This window comes from Lampetra fluviatilis, chromosome 8 (assembly GCF_964198595.1).
Source record: "Lampetra fluviatilis chromosome 8, kcLamFluv1.1, whole genome shotgun sequence".
NCBI lineage: Eukaryota > Metazoa > Chordata > Hyperoartia > Petromyzontiformes > Petromyzontidae > Lampetra > Lampetra fluviatilis.
Window position 1 is genome coordinate 12,979,653 of NC_136282.1, and position 16,630 is coordinate 12,996,282.

General features: G+C 47.5%; 1 protein-coding gene across 1 annotated transcript in view; it reads right to left on the reverse strand.

The window, feature by feature from the left end:
- Positions 1-2,065: 2,065 nt before the first annotated feature.
- The window catches only part of LOC144933905 (transmembrane protein 178B-like), a 152,000-nt gene continuing 137,435 nt past the window's right edge, over positions 2,066-16,630 (reverse strand). Inside the window, exons 3-4 of the mRNA XM_078859198.1 lie at positions 13,398-13,535; positions 2,066-8,662 (exon numbers count right to left, since the gene is read on the reverse strand). Coding sequence (XP_078715324.1) covers positions 8,400-8,662; positions 13,398-13,535 — 401 coding nt within the window. The 3' untranslated portion in view covers positions 2,066-8,399. The remainder of the gene's footprint in view (positions 8,663-13,397; positions 13,536-16,630) is intronic.

Below are 16,630 nucleotides of genomic sequence, written 5' to 3' on the forward strand. Positions count from 1 at the left end.
CCCAAAATGCTGCTTATTATATATAAATATTTGTCTTAAGTCAGCGTTATTGACCAATGCTGAGTTATTTTGTTAACGGTTGAATTTGTTTTTAGCTCTAATCATAGCCAATAAAACATTTGTAAGAAAATGTGGATTTTGGTTTATGTTTAAACACCGAATAATGAAAAACTCGTTCTAAACACTTTCAAAATGCAGCCGCATTAGAGTCTGCTAAGTAATTTTCTATTTCACGAAAATAAATAAACCAACGCCCCCCCCCCTCCCCCCGTAACCTATAGATGAAGTGATGTTTCCACCGACCCTGTGGATAATACCGGAAATTATACCCATTGTTAATATAACAATGATTACATACAAGCACAGAGAATGCCCCCCCCCCCCCGCCCGCTTTCCTTGGAAGATGCACACAGTGAACTCTGCTTAGCGGGAGGCATGTACAACGGTAACGTTTCTTATTTTCTTAAAATTATTTTTTTTACAGCAATGCAATATGAACATGCCTTAAAGTTCCTTTACCCATATACCGTACAAATAAAAAAAACACACAAATTTGACCCTGAAAAAGCCAGGCGTTCTTGCGCGCGCGTGAGACGAAATAATTGTTTTGTTTCTTAGAGGTACGCAAAGTCTCCACCATACACAATTATGGGGAGGCGCTGACTCAGTTTGTTGGTTACAAGCTTCTTAATTAGGTCGTTTACCCATTGGCGGTTAACATTTACTGCCATCAACATCTTTCACAGTCAAAGCACCTGCAATATGTACTATATATACACACACACAGATGTCACAATCATGCACGCCTCCGGTGAAGAAGTGAGAAAGCCAAAAAAAAACACTATTGTTAGAGTTTAAATAAAGGAAATTGTGATGGCTTATTCACCGGAGCACATAACGTAATTATAATTAACAGCAGACTGAGAATTTTGCATTTGTGTTTGTAATTGTGTTTGTAATTGTGCTTGCTCCGACCCACAAAAACAAAGATTCCCCCGTATAGACTTTACTGACTGTTGGGGCGAGTGGGGGTGGGTGGCCATACCACGCCCGACCGCCTTTGTCTCCCCAGTGACGATATTTACACGCCCTACTAGCTACTCATTTGAGGCTGAATCGACTTAGGGGAGGCGGCCCAGGACCGGTTCAGATAATCTTCACCGGTGTTGGCCGTGAGCGGGAATCGAACTCGGGTGGCCGGGTTCGTAGCGCAGCGCGCTAACCGCTACACCACCGCTCCCCACGCTCGGACCCACATCACCAACACCGCACTCCATGCCATGGCCAGTCCACTTGCGACGGCTCCGCATTTTATCCACAACAGCAGCAGCAGCAGTTCGTGCAGCTCTCTCACTCCGCAACTCTTCGCACGCACAGCTGCAAAGATTAAATGGTTTTTGGGTTCTTATATTTTTTATGTTACCCACTGTTACCACCTGTTCTGGTTCCACGGGGTCTTTTGTTTAATACAGCAATACACTGCTCAAGGGAATGCAATTCGCGTGTAACAATAATTCAACGCATCGTCAATAACACTGCCGAAAAATAAAAATAAATGTATAATAGGCGACGTTACGGGCAATTGCCCTTTTTCATAACTGTATTTCTCCACTCTTCTGGCAGAATTTTTTTCTTATTCCCGTGATGTATAAATAGTTTTGTATTTAATTCTATTTTTTTTATTTATCTATTACCTCGGAGGTGGCAAAACGTACTCCTGTCAGGGGAGTCGTAAAGACCTTGACACAGCACGGCCAAATCCGCTGCGCGTTCGAGGGCGCGAGCAGGCACGGGGCTCAACAAGATGCCCGTTGCCATGGTGACAGCAGAGCAACCTTACCTCCTACTACTCCTACGGGTTTTTTCCGGTAAAGTCACGTAGGTAAAAATAAATAATAAATAATAAAAAGAATAGAAAAAATTATAAAGATGAAATAAAAAATCACGACGTTTCGGAGGCAACACAAGTCTCCGTCATCAGGTGGGACCGTCACAGCTAAATTTACTGTATCACTTGATATGTAGCTGTGACGGTCCCACCTGATGACGGAGACTTGTGTTGCCTCCGAAACGTCGTGATTTATTATTTAATTTCTATTATTATTTCTATTATTTTTATTACTTATTTTTATTTTTACCTACGTGACTTTACCGAAAAGACCTAAGAGTATGAATCCTTGCAGTCACGAAAGCTTCAAATCTAGAACCTTACCTCCCCCTGCCCTGCTTTAGACGGGACACACGGGGGGGGGGGGGGGGGTCTGAGGTCTTAACCCCCCCCCCCCGTGGGTGTGGTGCAGTGTAGTTAGTGGTGGTGGTGGTGTAATCGAGAAAAAGGGGCCCAGTTATTCATATTCTTGGTTCTTTCGGTAAAGTCACGTAGAAGGGAAATAATAGAATAATAAAAATAAAACATCATAAAATAATAAAAATAAAACATAATAAAATAATCAAAAATTCTCACGACGTTTCGGCCACAACGCAAGCAGCCGTCCTCACCCTGTGGCCGAAACATCGTGAGAATTTTATTTTATTATGTTTTATTTTTATTCCTTTATTATTTCCCTTCTACGTGACTTTACCGAAAGAACCAAGAATATGAATCCCTGCAGTCACGAAAGCTTTAAATCGAAATTTAGGGGTCCAGGTGTCCGGAGCGGATCCGTTGAGCGCAAGCCGAGGTTAGGGGTTAAAATAATAAGAACATTAATACATAAATAAACCGCCCCGCCAAATGTAAGAAGTGGAACGTGCCTTAATTACTGTTTTCATCACGTATGCACAGCGGCAGTCCTTGGGGCGAAAATATAATAATTGGGTTTCATGAACGCCGTCCTCGTCCAAAATGACCCCATCAGACACCATCCAGAGTCTTTTTTTTCGTGCGGCTTCTAGATTGTTTGTGTTTTTACAACTTTACGCCTCATCAAAAAATATTTTACGGAGCCAAATACACAAAACAACGACTTGTTTTATCCATAATATAGGTTATTTGGGTGTGTTATGCATTCAAAGTGGTATATTGCCAGAATTTCCAACGGCTTTACGACACCACACATTGTGTTTTGTCTATTTATTGTAGTTGCCTACTTTGGCAAGCGGTGGCGGAGGCAGCAATAAAAGTATAAGGTACCCTCACAGGAATAGCGAAAGAAGAAGAAAACATTACAGGAGAACGCAAGATGACTGATGGTGATTGTTTACAACGCCTGTTCCTAACGCATGTATGTTAATTCCCCTAATTAGCTACATAAATAGAAATAAATCAACGCTTTTCCAACACATTGTATTTTAAAGATTCCTCATTAAAAATGTATATCTCTGCATATATTCGCCTTGGTGAGACAATGTAGCTACTACTCAGGGTCATTATCCAAGCAATCATTGTGAGCTGGGTGGCCCAGGAGGTTTGGGGGGGGCAGGGAAAAGGGTTGTCATTGTTGTATTGATGCCCTTGTTCTATGGTGATGCACCACGGATCTCCTTCGCAAGCTAGCTGGGTAACTGGCTAAAACGGGACCTTCCATGTGACAAGTAAACATTGACTGGATCGGGCCACTGAGCTTTGCGTCATTGGGACCCTGCGTTGAAGTTCCTGCAGCCGTTCAAAATGAAATCCCGTTCTTGGACACAGGGATGGCACGGTGCTCATTCTACTCACCGACGACTGCACACAATAACAATGAGGTGTTAATTTGGTTTTGCTGAAGAGTTCCGTTACCTCCCCCTCGCCCCCCCCCCCAGCTCTTCAGGCTCATTCCCCAAGAATCAACAACACACAGCAAAATAACACCACCTTGCGCTCATTCAAACAACTAACGAACACAGCCTCAGGCCTGCAGAATATTAATATATACCTCGGATGATTTCTCGGCGACAATTATCCATTATCTTCTTGGTTCTTTCGGTAAAGTCACGTAGAAGGGAAATAATAAATAATAAAAATCAAACATCATAAAATACAATTCAGACGCTGTCTTTCCGACCGACCTATTCTTCACCTGAGGACGGCTGCTTGCGTTGTGGCCGAAACGTCGTGAGAATTGTATTTTATTATGTGAAATTTTTATTATTTTATTATTTCCCTTCTACGTGACTTTACCGAAAGAACCAAGAAGATGAATCCCTGCCGTCACGAAAGCTTTAAATCGAAATTTAAAATTATCCATTAATTTATTTATTGTGAAAGAGTTTTCTGCGTGTCTGTGTGCAGCAGTGCTGCCCCATGAACCGCCGCTGCTGGGGGACAAGTCTCCACACTAGATGGCGGTGGAGATGTCTAGCCGTAGACATGGAGCTGAGCTAGACAGGGTGGTTCAGATGTCCTGTGACCACCCCTCCCCCCCCAAGAAAATTAATTGACCCCGAACATAGTTTTTTTCCCCCTTTGCATATTCATTTCTGTTTTAAATAAACCTTACTTTCAAAAATAGTATCACGTTTTAGCGAATAAAAATTGGGGGGGTCACAAGACACCTGGAACACCCTGGTAGCAAAGCCCTCTTCGAGAGGGCTTACTTTAGCCTGATCTTCCACGCTGGTCAGACACCTTGCGAGAGGTGGTGAGCACCCACGCTCGACACTCTTACCCCCCCCCCCCCACCACCGCATCACTCGCAGTCAATCTGAATCACGACTCGCAAAAAAAATGCGAATGAAAACCGTTGAAAAACCAAATTGGCGGGCAACTCGTTGGAGAACAAAACAAATGATGTTCCTTTTCACTCCACCGTAGAAAGGTTTTGTGTCCGAGGAGACAAACGTTGTTTTGTATGCAGCATAACAATTCGGAATGCGTTGGCGGTTTGCATATTGGATGTGAGACACCGCTGTGAGACAATACCCCTAAACTTTAACGGCCTCCACTTGTCGTTCTAATAATCCTCACCCAGCCAAGCAAACTTTACGCTCATTAAAGCTACACCATACCTCGTTCCGCCACTTCGCTTGTGTGCGCGCCCCCATCGATAAAAAAAAACGCTTTCACCATTTACTGTGTGAGCCACGATAGCACAATGTATATGCAATGTACATTACACATCAACGTTTCATATATATATAATGCATCTGTAGATTTGAACCTTGTCGAAACACACAACGCCCGGCACAACTGCTTATGAAGTCTGATTAAAATCTCACGTTTCCCCCCCCCTCCTATTTTTTTTTTTTACAGAATACGAAAACAGCATTGAAGCAAAAACAAATTCTGTGCAGTGGAGAGTGCTACCAAACGATATCTGCATGGAAATTCCGGTGACATTGAGCACCTTACCCTATTCCCAATGGAATTGCAATGGATCAGATTCATATTACAGGAGCACTCCCCTTACCCCTTGACCCTATCATCCCCGGGAGCTGTAGGGCCTGCAAAAATAGTCATTACACTGTGTAACAAAAACATATTTTTTTTGTTCCTGGGTAGTAAGTGTTATTTTCCAATTGCTCATGCCTCAAAAGTACAGAAAATGGCTCTTATTCCCCACAAACTTTGCTTTTGTGACCAGGACAGTGATATTTTGAAATGTACCTATTTTCAATGAGAAAACGTGGTGTGCATTTGTGTCATTCCTTCACGTAAAGTCCTGGTCACAAAAGCAAAGTTTTTGGGGAATAATAGCCATTTTCTATACTTTTTAGGCATAAGCAATTAGAAAATAAAACTGACTACCCAGGAACAAAAATCGTGTTACATAGTGTTATCCGCAGCACTATTCTTCTTATGATCTGTGATCATCAATGATCAACGCAGATGATAGGATTAAAAATAGACCTGCGCTGTGTATATTATCATTATTTTGACGACGTGATATTTGCCATCATTTGCTGTGAAGTGACTTTCTGTTATCCGCTAATTAATAGCAGACAAAGAGGCGTGACATGTAGTTTCATATTAGTCTCTGTGGGTTATCCACAATTTTTCACATTGGACAAGTGCGGTAAAATCGCGGATAGCCCTGCGCATAACAATATCCATGGCTAACAGGAGTTCTGTACTCTGTGTTTCCGGTTCATGGAGCCTAATCCTTGTAGGGGAAATCGCTAACTTTCCTGCGATTCTTCTCAGGTGTGCGCCGAAATATTATTGTTCGCCATAAGGTTTGTTTCCTTACTGCATCGTTTTTTTACCTTTATCTCTTCTCTGTCTCTCCCTTATTTCGCACACCCATGGGCTTGGAAATATTTCATTAAAAATTGACGAAGGCATCTCTCCCAGGCCCACTGTTCAAGGGACAAAAAGGGCTGACATTTCCCTTAGGTAGACTCTAGGTGAGCAGAGAGCCGCGGATCGGCCGGTCTGTCGTAAACAAGGCTCTGCTCGGGGAGCTGTCATGAATACAAATCCCCCGCGTCTATCGCGAAATGCAGAGTGTAAGGATGTTGTCGCTTGTTTTAATGCCACAGCATAAGGTCAGGCTTCATCCCCTCCCTTCGCCGCCAATACGCTTAAGCGTGCGCTGCATAATCTTGGGACGCACACGCGCTCGCTCAAGATGCATTTTTAACCATTTGCAAGTCTCCCTGGTCAGTGGGGGGGGCGGGAGGTGGATGCTTAGGGGGGACAGGTGGGGTGGGGGGAGCTTTATAGAAAAACAAAAATGAAAACTCCCCTACGTTTTGTAATCGAACACGTCTGAGAGGACGAAGAAGACGTGCTTTTTTCTTTCTTCCTTTCCGAACAGATCATTTGCACAGTTTCCACGGCACTCCAACAGATGAAAAGATCAGCGAGGCCGATCAGCGCCAACAACCACCGATGGGGGACCCGCGTCATTTGGCCGACGGACCCCCCCCCCACCTCTCCAGCCCCCCCCTCCCGCCACCAACGCCCATTATAGCGGAGCGCGTCCGCTATTTGCCGCGACCTTCTGTAAGGTTAAACCGTCTCGTTACCGAATGCCGACACGAACGACAGTTGCATGCTTTCAGCGTTTCATTAATGCCTCTGCATGGTAATGGGGTCAGGGGCTTTTTTTGGCGGCGGCTGCAGTGGTGGCAGCGGCGGTAGCGGGGGCAGCGGCGGCAGCGGGGGCAGCAGGGGCAGAGGGGGCCAAGGCAACCTCCGAGTGCGGTGTGCGGCCCGGCGTCCGGGGGGGGGGGGGGGGGTACCGCAGAGCGCACGTCCCGTTAAGAGGAGTCCGACGGAGGGGAGCTCGTTAACGCGCGGCTCTCAAGTCGCCGCTGACGAGGGGAAGCCCCGCGCCTGGGTTAACGTGACGCGCTAATTACGCGGGTAACGGGCAGCGGCGGTGGTTCTTTTTCTTCTTCGATGGCACTCTTTGTTCTGCGCGAGGTCGCGCCGCACTCATTCTCCCCGACCCGGCTGCATCGAATTGGTCAAGCGCACGTTGGGGGGGGGGGGGAGGAAATAATAATACAGGGAGCCATCGTGATTGCGTTGGGATGGGGGTCATTCAAGCCACGACATTTTAGTCTTGCGAATTCAGATGTGCAAGACCGTCCGGTTACTCAAGGCTTTTTCCCAGTCAAGCGATGCGTTTCCTTGCCAGCTCCGTTACCCCGGTCCGCGAGCGTGAAAGTCAGGTGTCTCAATTCCTGCGTAAATCTTTACGGTTCCCCTACACAATTTTACCTTTGTTCGACACAGTCGTTTAACGCAGCCCATCTCCGGATGACATAGAGCGCATGGTTTCATAATCATCGCATCTGCATGCCCAGCACGTTCTCAACAGCACGAGGCCTCCACGCTAAGATGGTTTCAAGACGAAGATAGCCATTGGCATGAGCGTGTTTGGCATGGGGCCCTGGTGCAAATTACGAAATGGGGGCCTCCCCCCTGCCCAATTTCCCACCCATCCCCCTTCTTCATAGCCCGGTGCCTGGGGCCCCTCTGACCTGCTGACCTCTTGTACAGTTGCACTGCCTGCACACTCGAATAAGAAGAAGGTGGCGTCCATCCCAGCCTCCGCTGTCACAGAGGCAACAATCGAGAGTGGAATCGCAAGGCAAAGAAGACGAGCCAGGCCGGACTCGTTGAAGCGGGCACCGTGGCACGGAAATTCCGCTCCACAAAGAGGCAGGATGGTGATAGGGTTGCCACCTATCCCGGTTTGCCCAGGATCATCTTCTTTTTTTAGGCAAATCTGCAAGTCTGCCCCAGGACGATAAGAGCCTCGCTTTTCGTAAATAACGCAAGCGCACTTGAGAGGCAACGCGTTTACACCGTAGCTCTGCCCACTCTCGGCATTGTGAGAGATAATCTTCTTCCCTCGGAGTGTTCCCGGTTTTTCCGTTGTCGTTGTTGCTGTTGTATCTCAGAGAGGTGGTAACCCTAGACGGCGAGCCGTGAGGGGTTGGGAGGGGGGGGTGTGCGTTCAGACGACGAGCGGAACCTGGCGGAACCGGCCGCACGGACCGGAGGGAGAACGGCCGCTCGGAGATCACACGGCGCCGTTTTCTGGTCGGGGCTTTGGCGAGCCGGCGACGCTCGCCGGGGCGCTGGTGGGGATCTGCACGGAGGGCGCCAGCGTGCAGAAGAAGCCGGCCAGGAGCGTGAGCCCCAGGCCGCCCCACGCGCAGAACATGGACCAGCCGTAGCCGTGCGTCACGTCCGGCGGCAAGCCGTAGAGGCCGCGCGGGTACCGCGACAGCTCGAAGTTGATGCCGGCCACGCACGTGCACAGCGAGATGATGCAGAAGGTGCCTGGGAAGAGAGAGAGGGGGGGGGGGGGTACAATGAGACAGACGTGCAAAGGTCACCGAGTCTCCGTGTCTTTAACGAGACCACAGGGCGCCAGCGATCGTCTGTGTTGGAGACGCCCGCTGGGTGTGTTGATGATAGAAGTTTCACATTTAAATACAACTCGGCCATTTCCTCCTCAAATGAGTATTGGGGTGGTGCTGATCTCCCGTGCTCACAGCCCTGGGCCAGTGGTGGATGTGGCTCGTTTTTGCCGTGGGGTCACATCTATCCACGCAGCAACCGCTGATGATCTTCCCACAAAGTGGTACTCGTTATATTCAGCCCGGCGGGATGATGGGCTGAGTCGACCCCCAACCAGGATTTGAACTCGCCTCCTTAGTAATTGAGTACCGATTTCAAGCGTAGCTGTGGTCGTGAATCAAACGGATGTCGCTGGGGTTCATGGTACAGTGAGGCGACCGTTCCACCCGGATTGCATATTGGGAAGGACAAATTAATTTGGTCTTGTTCAAGTTCACATTAACCTAGCCACGCTCCAGTTGAAATTGACATTGGCCAAGTGCCATCGTGAGAGATGGGAGTCAAACACTGGGGCATGCAATGATATTTCTTCACTCGTGATAGGACTCAATGACGCGCCAGACTGCGATTGCGGTGAGGTGCAAACCATCAGGCACATCAGAGTCAGAATTTTGATTTATACTGGAGGAATCCGATGAGCTGTAAACCTCTTTTTCACAGATGTCCAGTCGGGCCAGGTAAGAAAGGTACAACAACAAACAGGACAAACACACGAAGGTAGTGCAAGGTACGAGGAAGGTAAACAAATCACCCAAAGGCATACAAATAAAACTATATCATCCTCATCCAACCAGGCAAAATTCCACTGCGGTATCAACTTATTTCTCAGAAGTGACTTGGCCACAAATTACAGCTCAATAAAGTGGCCCATCATTTTGACATGTATAGCAGTAAAATAATATAAATCATCTCAATGCATATCCCTGACGACTGCCCCAACACAACGAAGCTGTACGCTGGTGGAACAAGTGGACCACTCCACTCTGCTACCATCCCCGGATGCAGTGGAGTGGCTCACAAAATTAGTAGCCCTGCTGATTTTTCCAAACGCCATGCCAAAAGATGAAGACGCTCTTGGCAGAGTTTTCAAATCTCCCGTCATAACAATTATCTATCTACACTAACGTTACAATTATGCGTAATGGAGCAAACAAAAGTGGACAAGTGAGAGAGAAAAGAAACCACAAAGAATAAATATGAGATGGTAACAACGAGACAAAAGAGAACATATTATTGCACTGAATGGTAATCAAGAATCGTGGCAATTCGTAGAATTGCTTTACAGGAGGTAAAAATAAATAAACTTTTTTTTTTATTTTTTTTTACTTTTTTACCAGGTAAGACTCACTGAGTTACTATATTGCTCTTTCTCAGAAGTGACCTGGCCGCAAATGATAGCTCAGCAAAGTGGCTTATCATGTGGAAATTTATAGCAGCCAAATACTCTAAGCGTACGTTTCTAAACGTGGAGGCCAAAACCAGAGGACCCAGAGAAAATCCACACGGGGAGAGAGACGTGCGATCTCCAAATATGCAGCAGGTGTCAGGGTCGGGATTGAACCCACGACCTCCTGATTATGAGGCGAGGTAGTTAACATCTCACCACCGTGGTGCAGGGGTATTCAATCATTTCATGCCTATAAACCCGTCCTGTCTTGTTAGTAGGGGGCCATTGGTTAAATCAACCCTTGCATTGATAATGGTAAATGTATTTTTCCATGTCGTTCTATTTCCTTAATGTCATCGTGACATTTAGCTTGCGGTTCGAGTGAGCAATGTACATGTAGTTAGGCTGAAAGTGGCACGAATTAATTTCCCGAGGCTTCGTGGTTTCGGCAAAACACGCTCGTAATTAGATCGCATTTCATTCATTCACAACACCTAATAAAGACACTGATATTGCCGCGATGCACGCGCCGTGGCAGCAAGCACAACCTTCACAATTAACGGGTTTCTTTCTCTCCACGCGCTCATACCGTCTAAATCAACGCAGTGCCTGGCAGTCTCTTTAGCAACTTCATACAATAAAAAAACGCACACCACATGCCACACACCGCACATCAATTATGACTAATTGAGGTGATTTATGGACGCGCTGTTAGCATCGGTGATATAATAAGGGAATGCGGAAATGTCACCAGTTTAACGACCGGCCGCCGTGTTTGCGCGTGCGTCTGGGCCGATGTCGTTTCGTAAATCACGACGTCGCCGCCGAGTGAAGCCAAAACAAGAGAGGCGCGGGACGCGATGACGTGTGCTGTGCGCACGTGGAACTTCTTTCACACAGCACGTAGCCAACCGCACGTAGCCAACCGCACGTAGCCAACCGCACTCATCGGAGGTGCGCGGCGGTGGAAGAGGACAACAAACAAATAGGGATTTAAAGCTTTCGTGACTGCAGGGATTCATCTTGTTGGTTCTTTTGGTAAAGTCACGTAGAAGGGAAATAATAAATTAATAAAGCATAATATTATTATAATGGTGTATTATTTTATTATTTCCCTTCTACGTGACTTTACATAATAATAATATGCTTCGATTTAAAGCTTTCGTGACTGCAGGGATTCACCTTCTTGGTTCTTTCGGTAAAGTCACGTAGAATGGAAATAATAAAATAATAAAAATGAAACATAATAAAATAATTCTCACGACGTTTCGGCCACAACACAAGCAGCCGTCCTCAGACTCTGTCGTCTCGACAGACCTGTTCTTCACCTGAGGACGGCTGCTTGCATTGTGGCTGAAACGTCGTGAGAATTATTTTATTATGTTTTGTTTTTATTATTTTATTATTTCCATTCTACGTGACTTTACCGAAAGAACCAAGAAGATGAAACTAATAGCGATGAAGCTTCACGTGAAGAAGCGTCACGCGCCACCGACACGCGGTCACGGGCATGGCTGTGGCGTCGCGGTAATGGAACACGTACTGAGGCTTCAGCGGTGAACCCTGAACGATTGGGAACTTTGATTGATAATTTTGTTGTTGTTGTTGTGATCCTCTATCGGCATGTGCGCTGAGAGGCCCATTCAGCACCCCGCAGCAGCCCCGTTCGTGCCGCGTGGTTTGTACACCACGCGTGCAGGCAGGGGTAGGCTTTGGATGTCAGCAGAGGATGATTTCATGTGGGTCGGTGGGGGGGGGGGCATTTGGGGGTCGTAAGGGCCCAGCCACTGCAGGTGTCGTGTGTGCTTGGACTCTCCGTCCCCAACATTTTCTTTAGATGTGACTCAGAGACTCCCACAAATGTTGGACAAAAATCATGTTGGGTTTGAGTCCGCGTTTTTTAAAATTTGGGATGCCTCCAACCGTGCGACAGAAAGATGCCAATCGTGCTGGTAGTGGAAGCTATGCTTACACGGCGGCGCGCTAACGGGAGCCTCAGCGCTGAGTTCAGTAGCCAGCAGATTAATTGTCGATGTAACAACAAGGCCGCTTCCTCCTCTAAGCTGTGACCAAGAGTCGGGTGGCGCTTCACGGATCCGTCACCACAGGGAACCATTCCCTCATCACGGAGGACACCCCCCAACTTCCAGTGTTACTGCGCCCCTGGTTGGTGGTGGGGGGCGGTGCCGTGCAACCCCGAATTAATCCACAGTGCCTCCTGTAAACTCCACCCCCGCCCTCAGAATCAGAATATTTATTTATACTGGAGGAATCCGATGAGCTATAAAGCTCTTTTTCACAGATGTCCAGTTGGGGCACGGGGTAAGAACGCCACAACAACAAACAACACACACAAAACACGATAGTCGTGCAAAATACAACAAAGGTAAACTAATGACCCAAACACATACAAATTAAAGTAAACCATCCCCATCCTACCAGGCAAAGCCGACTAAGGTATTCACTTATTTCTCAGAAGCGACCTGATTAATAGGCAGCTCATTGGGGTGGGTGGGGAGGCACTTGGGCTCAAGGTCAATGGGTCATCATGGACCATGCCGTTGATGCCATTACCACTACCACCACCACCACCACGCTTCATCATCGCTTCCTTCCTTCTGCCAGATCGCACAATCATTTGCACCGTGAACAACCGACTCCACTTACAATCCCCTGCATGTTTATATGTACTTCTACAACCCTTACGGTACAACCCGCACCGTCAATCCACTACTGGTTCTCGTCGTGCGGGGGGCTAGGCAGGGAGGGGGGGTTATTAGACCATAATCCACCAAGGCGGATCAATGTGCATCGGCGAGAGCTCACTCGAAGCCGCTTCAAGGCTTTCTGCCGACTTGTGTACGGCAGGGCATCACGAAATAACCGATGTCGATCTCACAAGCGGCCCTGTGACAGCCACTTCTGGGGGCTGTTTTCGACCAGCAGGGGTTGCACTGCTCTGCGAGAGACACCGATGGATGCATCATCTCACGACACGTGCCGCTGATGGCAGAAATTAAGCGTGGGGAAAAACAAAACATTGAAAGAGCTGACCAGCGAACGGGGTGACCCGGGCAGGTGCTCGCTTGCGTGAGGATACATGCAGAGTGTTGCTTGCGTGAACGTGCGGAGCGTGCATGCGGAGCATGCTTGCGTGCGTGCGTGCGGAGGGAGCGTTCGTGTGGATCGTGCGTGTGCACGTGCTTGTGTGAGCATGCGTGCGGAGCGTGCTCGTGTGCGTGCGGAGGGAGCGTGCGAGCGTCTCACCGCCCATGAGGAAGAGCAGGCCGGCCACGTACTGCATGAGTCCCCTCTCCCAGCAGCATCCCAGCACGCCTAGCACCCAGCCGAACAGCAGGATCGCCACCGCCATGCCCAGGAAGCCCGCCGTCATGCGCCGCAGGTCTGGTCGACAGCACGCACACAACATCGCCACCGTTACCACCGCCACCATAAGCGAGGTCATAATCATCACAGCCACCATTAGCGAGGCCATAATCCCCACCGCCACCATTAGTGACGTCATAATCCCCACCGCCACCATTAGCGACATCACAATCACCACCACCAACACCATGAGCGAGTTCATCATCATCACCACCACCGCCATCAGTGACGTCATCATAACCACCGTCACAGCGTCATTGCTACAATGCTATCACCACCGCTCTCATTTCTCCCATTGTGCCGATGCTTTGCTCCAATTTGGGGGGTCATGATTCAATGCAAGAATTGCCTTGTCTCGCTCGTATCATCTGCAATGCATATTCTTCTATTCGTGACGTCTTGGTCTATTCGTGCATAAGTTCATTCGCATGTTATTTTCCTGAATTCAAAATAATCAATTCCTCGCTGTGTGATTCAATGCACGTATTTGTGAGCATAATAACTGATTTTAATTAATTGTCATAATTTACATTACTAATAGCACAGACATCGCTATTACCGTCAACATCGCCATCTAAGTTACGACCATAACCACCACTTGAACCATCAACATTGTTATTGCTACCACCATGCCCAGCGCGAAAACAATGGCAGGCATCATCATTAAAACCATCAACGCCACCAGTCATCATCGTAATCATCACCACCAATACAGCCATCACAATCTCCATCATCATCATCATCATCACCGCTATAATCATCACCACTGACATCATTGGCACTACCATCAACAGCCCGTCACTATAATCATTACCGCCAACATCATTATCGTCAGTACGACCAACACCACCACCGTTCCTGTTATCATCATAACCATTTATATTAATGGGTTGAAATGTTGTGTTCTCTTCATTTTAAATTAGACGGGGTTTATTTTTTTCTATTGAAGTACGGATTTATGCTACTCAACAATGGCAAAAAGGCTTTATTTTTATTACTACGTATTATTATTCGGATGCCTGATCTTCCACTCACTCGCTCACTCGTCACGAGTCTGCCTCTGCTTGAGAGGCACGGCTCAAATTAAATTATTCGTCTGATATTTTATTCATGTTTCGGTACCCGAGCAGAATAACGGGAAGTTAAAGTTGAATTCTCCACTTTCCTTCCAGTCCTTCACTGGAGTAGAAAAATGAGCCTTGGTGTGTGTGTGTTGTTTGTTGATGGCAGAAACAGAGGGGCATTTTTTTCCTTCTAAATAAATAAAACCACGCGGTTGATATTTCAAAAGAAATCCAGAGAGCCGAAGGGCCAATTGTATCTCTCGCAGCCCACGGAGGTCTATTAGCTGTTGTATTAGCCGAATAAGAAAAATCGCGTTATTGCCCTAATATATTATATATGTCCTGGCTAATCATTCTTACGAGGGGGGCGCGGAAATCAATGTGGTTTCCTTCTCAGAAAATTAGCCTGATGCTTTTCCTCGCTTGGGTGGACTCCATTGCATTTGATCAATGGCCTACTTTGATTGGTTTTAATCAAAGACCTTCCTGGCACTTCCAAGTAATAATAATCAAAACGGCAGCGGCAAACGGCTCCTCTCGCAAACGCGCGAAGGAACGAGAAAGGACGCGAACGACGTCCGAGACAAAGAGGTCAAAAGGTTCAAGTGGAGGGTGCAGCCCACGCCGCTGCTGGTGGAAGGATCTCCAGAAGGAGGGAGCTCTCTAGTGCCCCTCCGGAGGGTATTTAGCCGATTCTTCCACACTCGCCTGGCCTTTTGAAAGAGGTGGGAGCATCCACACGTAGTCCCACCGCACGCGACCCGGCCGATCGCCCCAACAGTGGTTGAACTCATTTATGCTGCTGGGTGGACAGAGGCTCTGGTATGGGGCATTTAAGAAGCTTGCCCCCCCCCCCCCCGTTGTTGCAACTGATGAGCCGGGAGAACCAGTCGAATAGGAGGCCTGTAGATTGCACGCTGCGAACCATTAAACCACCACCGCCGCCGTCATCGCCGTGGCAGCATCCTAAATAAGTAGAGCACCGTCAATGCTTTCGGAAGGCGACATTACAATTGGCCTCATTCCCGAGGCTACGAATCAGCAGCATGCAATGACATGTAAATCATATCAGCAAACCGCCTCGGCCTGGCACGAACAAATCCCTTTGCGATTCCACCAATATCAGCTGTCGGGTAAAAATGCTCCCACTGCCACCCGCCCCTCCCCCCCCTCCCCCGTGTGACGGCATAATTTAGAGTGTAGAGCTCTACGGAAAAGGAAAACAATAACTGGAAATTAATTAATTGAAAAAGCGGTCGCATTACAGTGTCGGAAATTTCATGAAATACCAAGAGAAGATCCGATCGCCACTCTTCGTGGCGAGAGAGAGCAGGCTCCGATTGCAGGTCGGCCCGAGAAGATGGATAAGTCGCGAGTGGAAGAGCCAGGCCAAAGTAAATTAGGCTGACAATTCTCCCCGAGCACAATTTGTTTTGCTTATAAATGGCCCGTCAAACCGATATCTCCCGCGATGAATCAATGCGAAAGGGGGCCTTAGCTGCGTATAATTTTGTAGCCACATCCGATAAGAGGACCCCTTGAACATGCCATCGGCACGTTTTGGACAAAAAAAAAACTATCCACGGGGTGTCCTCGTCAGCACGGATTAGCTCCTTCGTCGCCGTGATGAATTGGCTCTTCCGAACCGACGTTGCAACTTTTGTTCCCCCCCGTTGGTCGAGGTTTAAAGCATTTTACAAAGTCTGTAGAAGCGGTCCCCAGTGCGGAATCTTTTTTTGTTTTTGATTTTGAAGCCGAGGTGTTCCGCTCACACGGTTTTTCAGACTCTTCGCGCACATTCATAATCAACGTTTTTGGGTTTAGATCGCGTTATTTATAAATGTGTCGTAACCCTCCACCACCCGACACGGCCAATCAGCAAAAAAGTGTCACGCTGACAAAAGACAAATAGTTCACTGCTTTAGCTCACCCGTGTGTTTTGAAGCGTGAAACCACAACATTTACAAAAAAAAAATATTTGTAAATGTTGTGGTTTCACACTTCAACACATTTTTTTGTAAATGTTGTGGTTTCACGCTTCAACACATT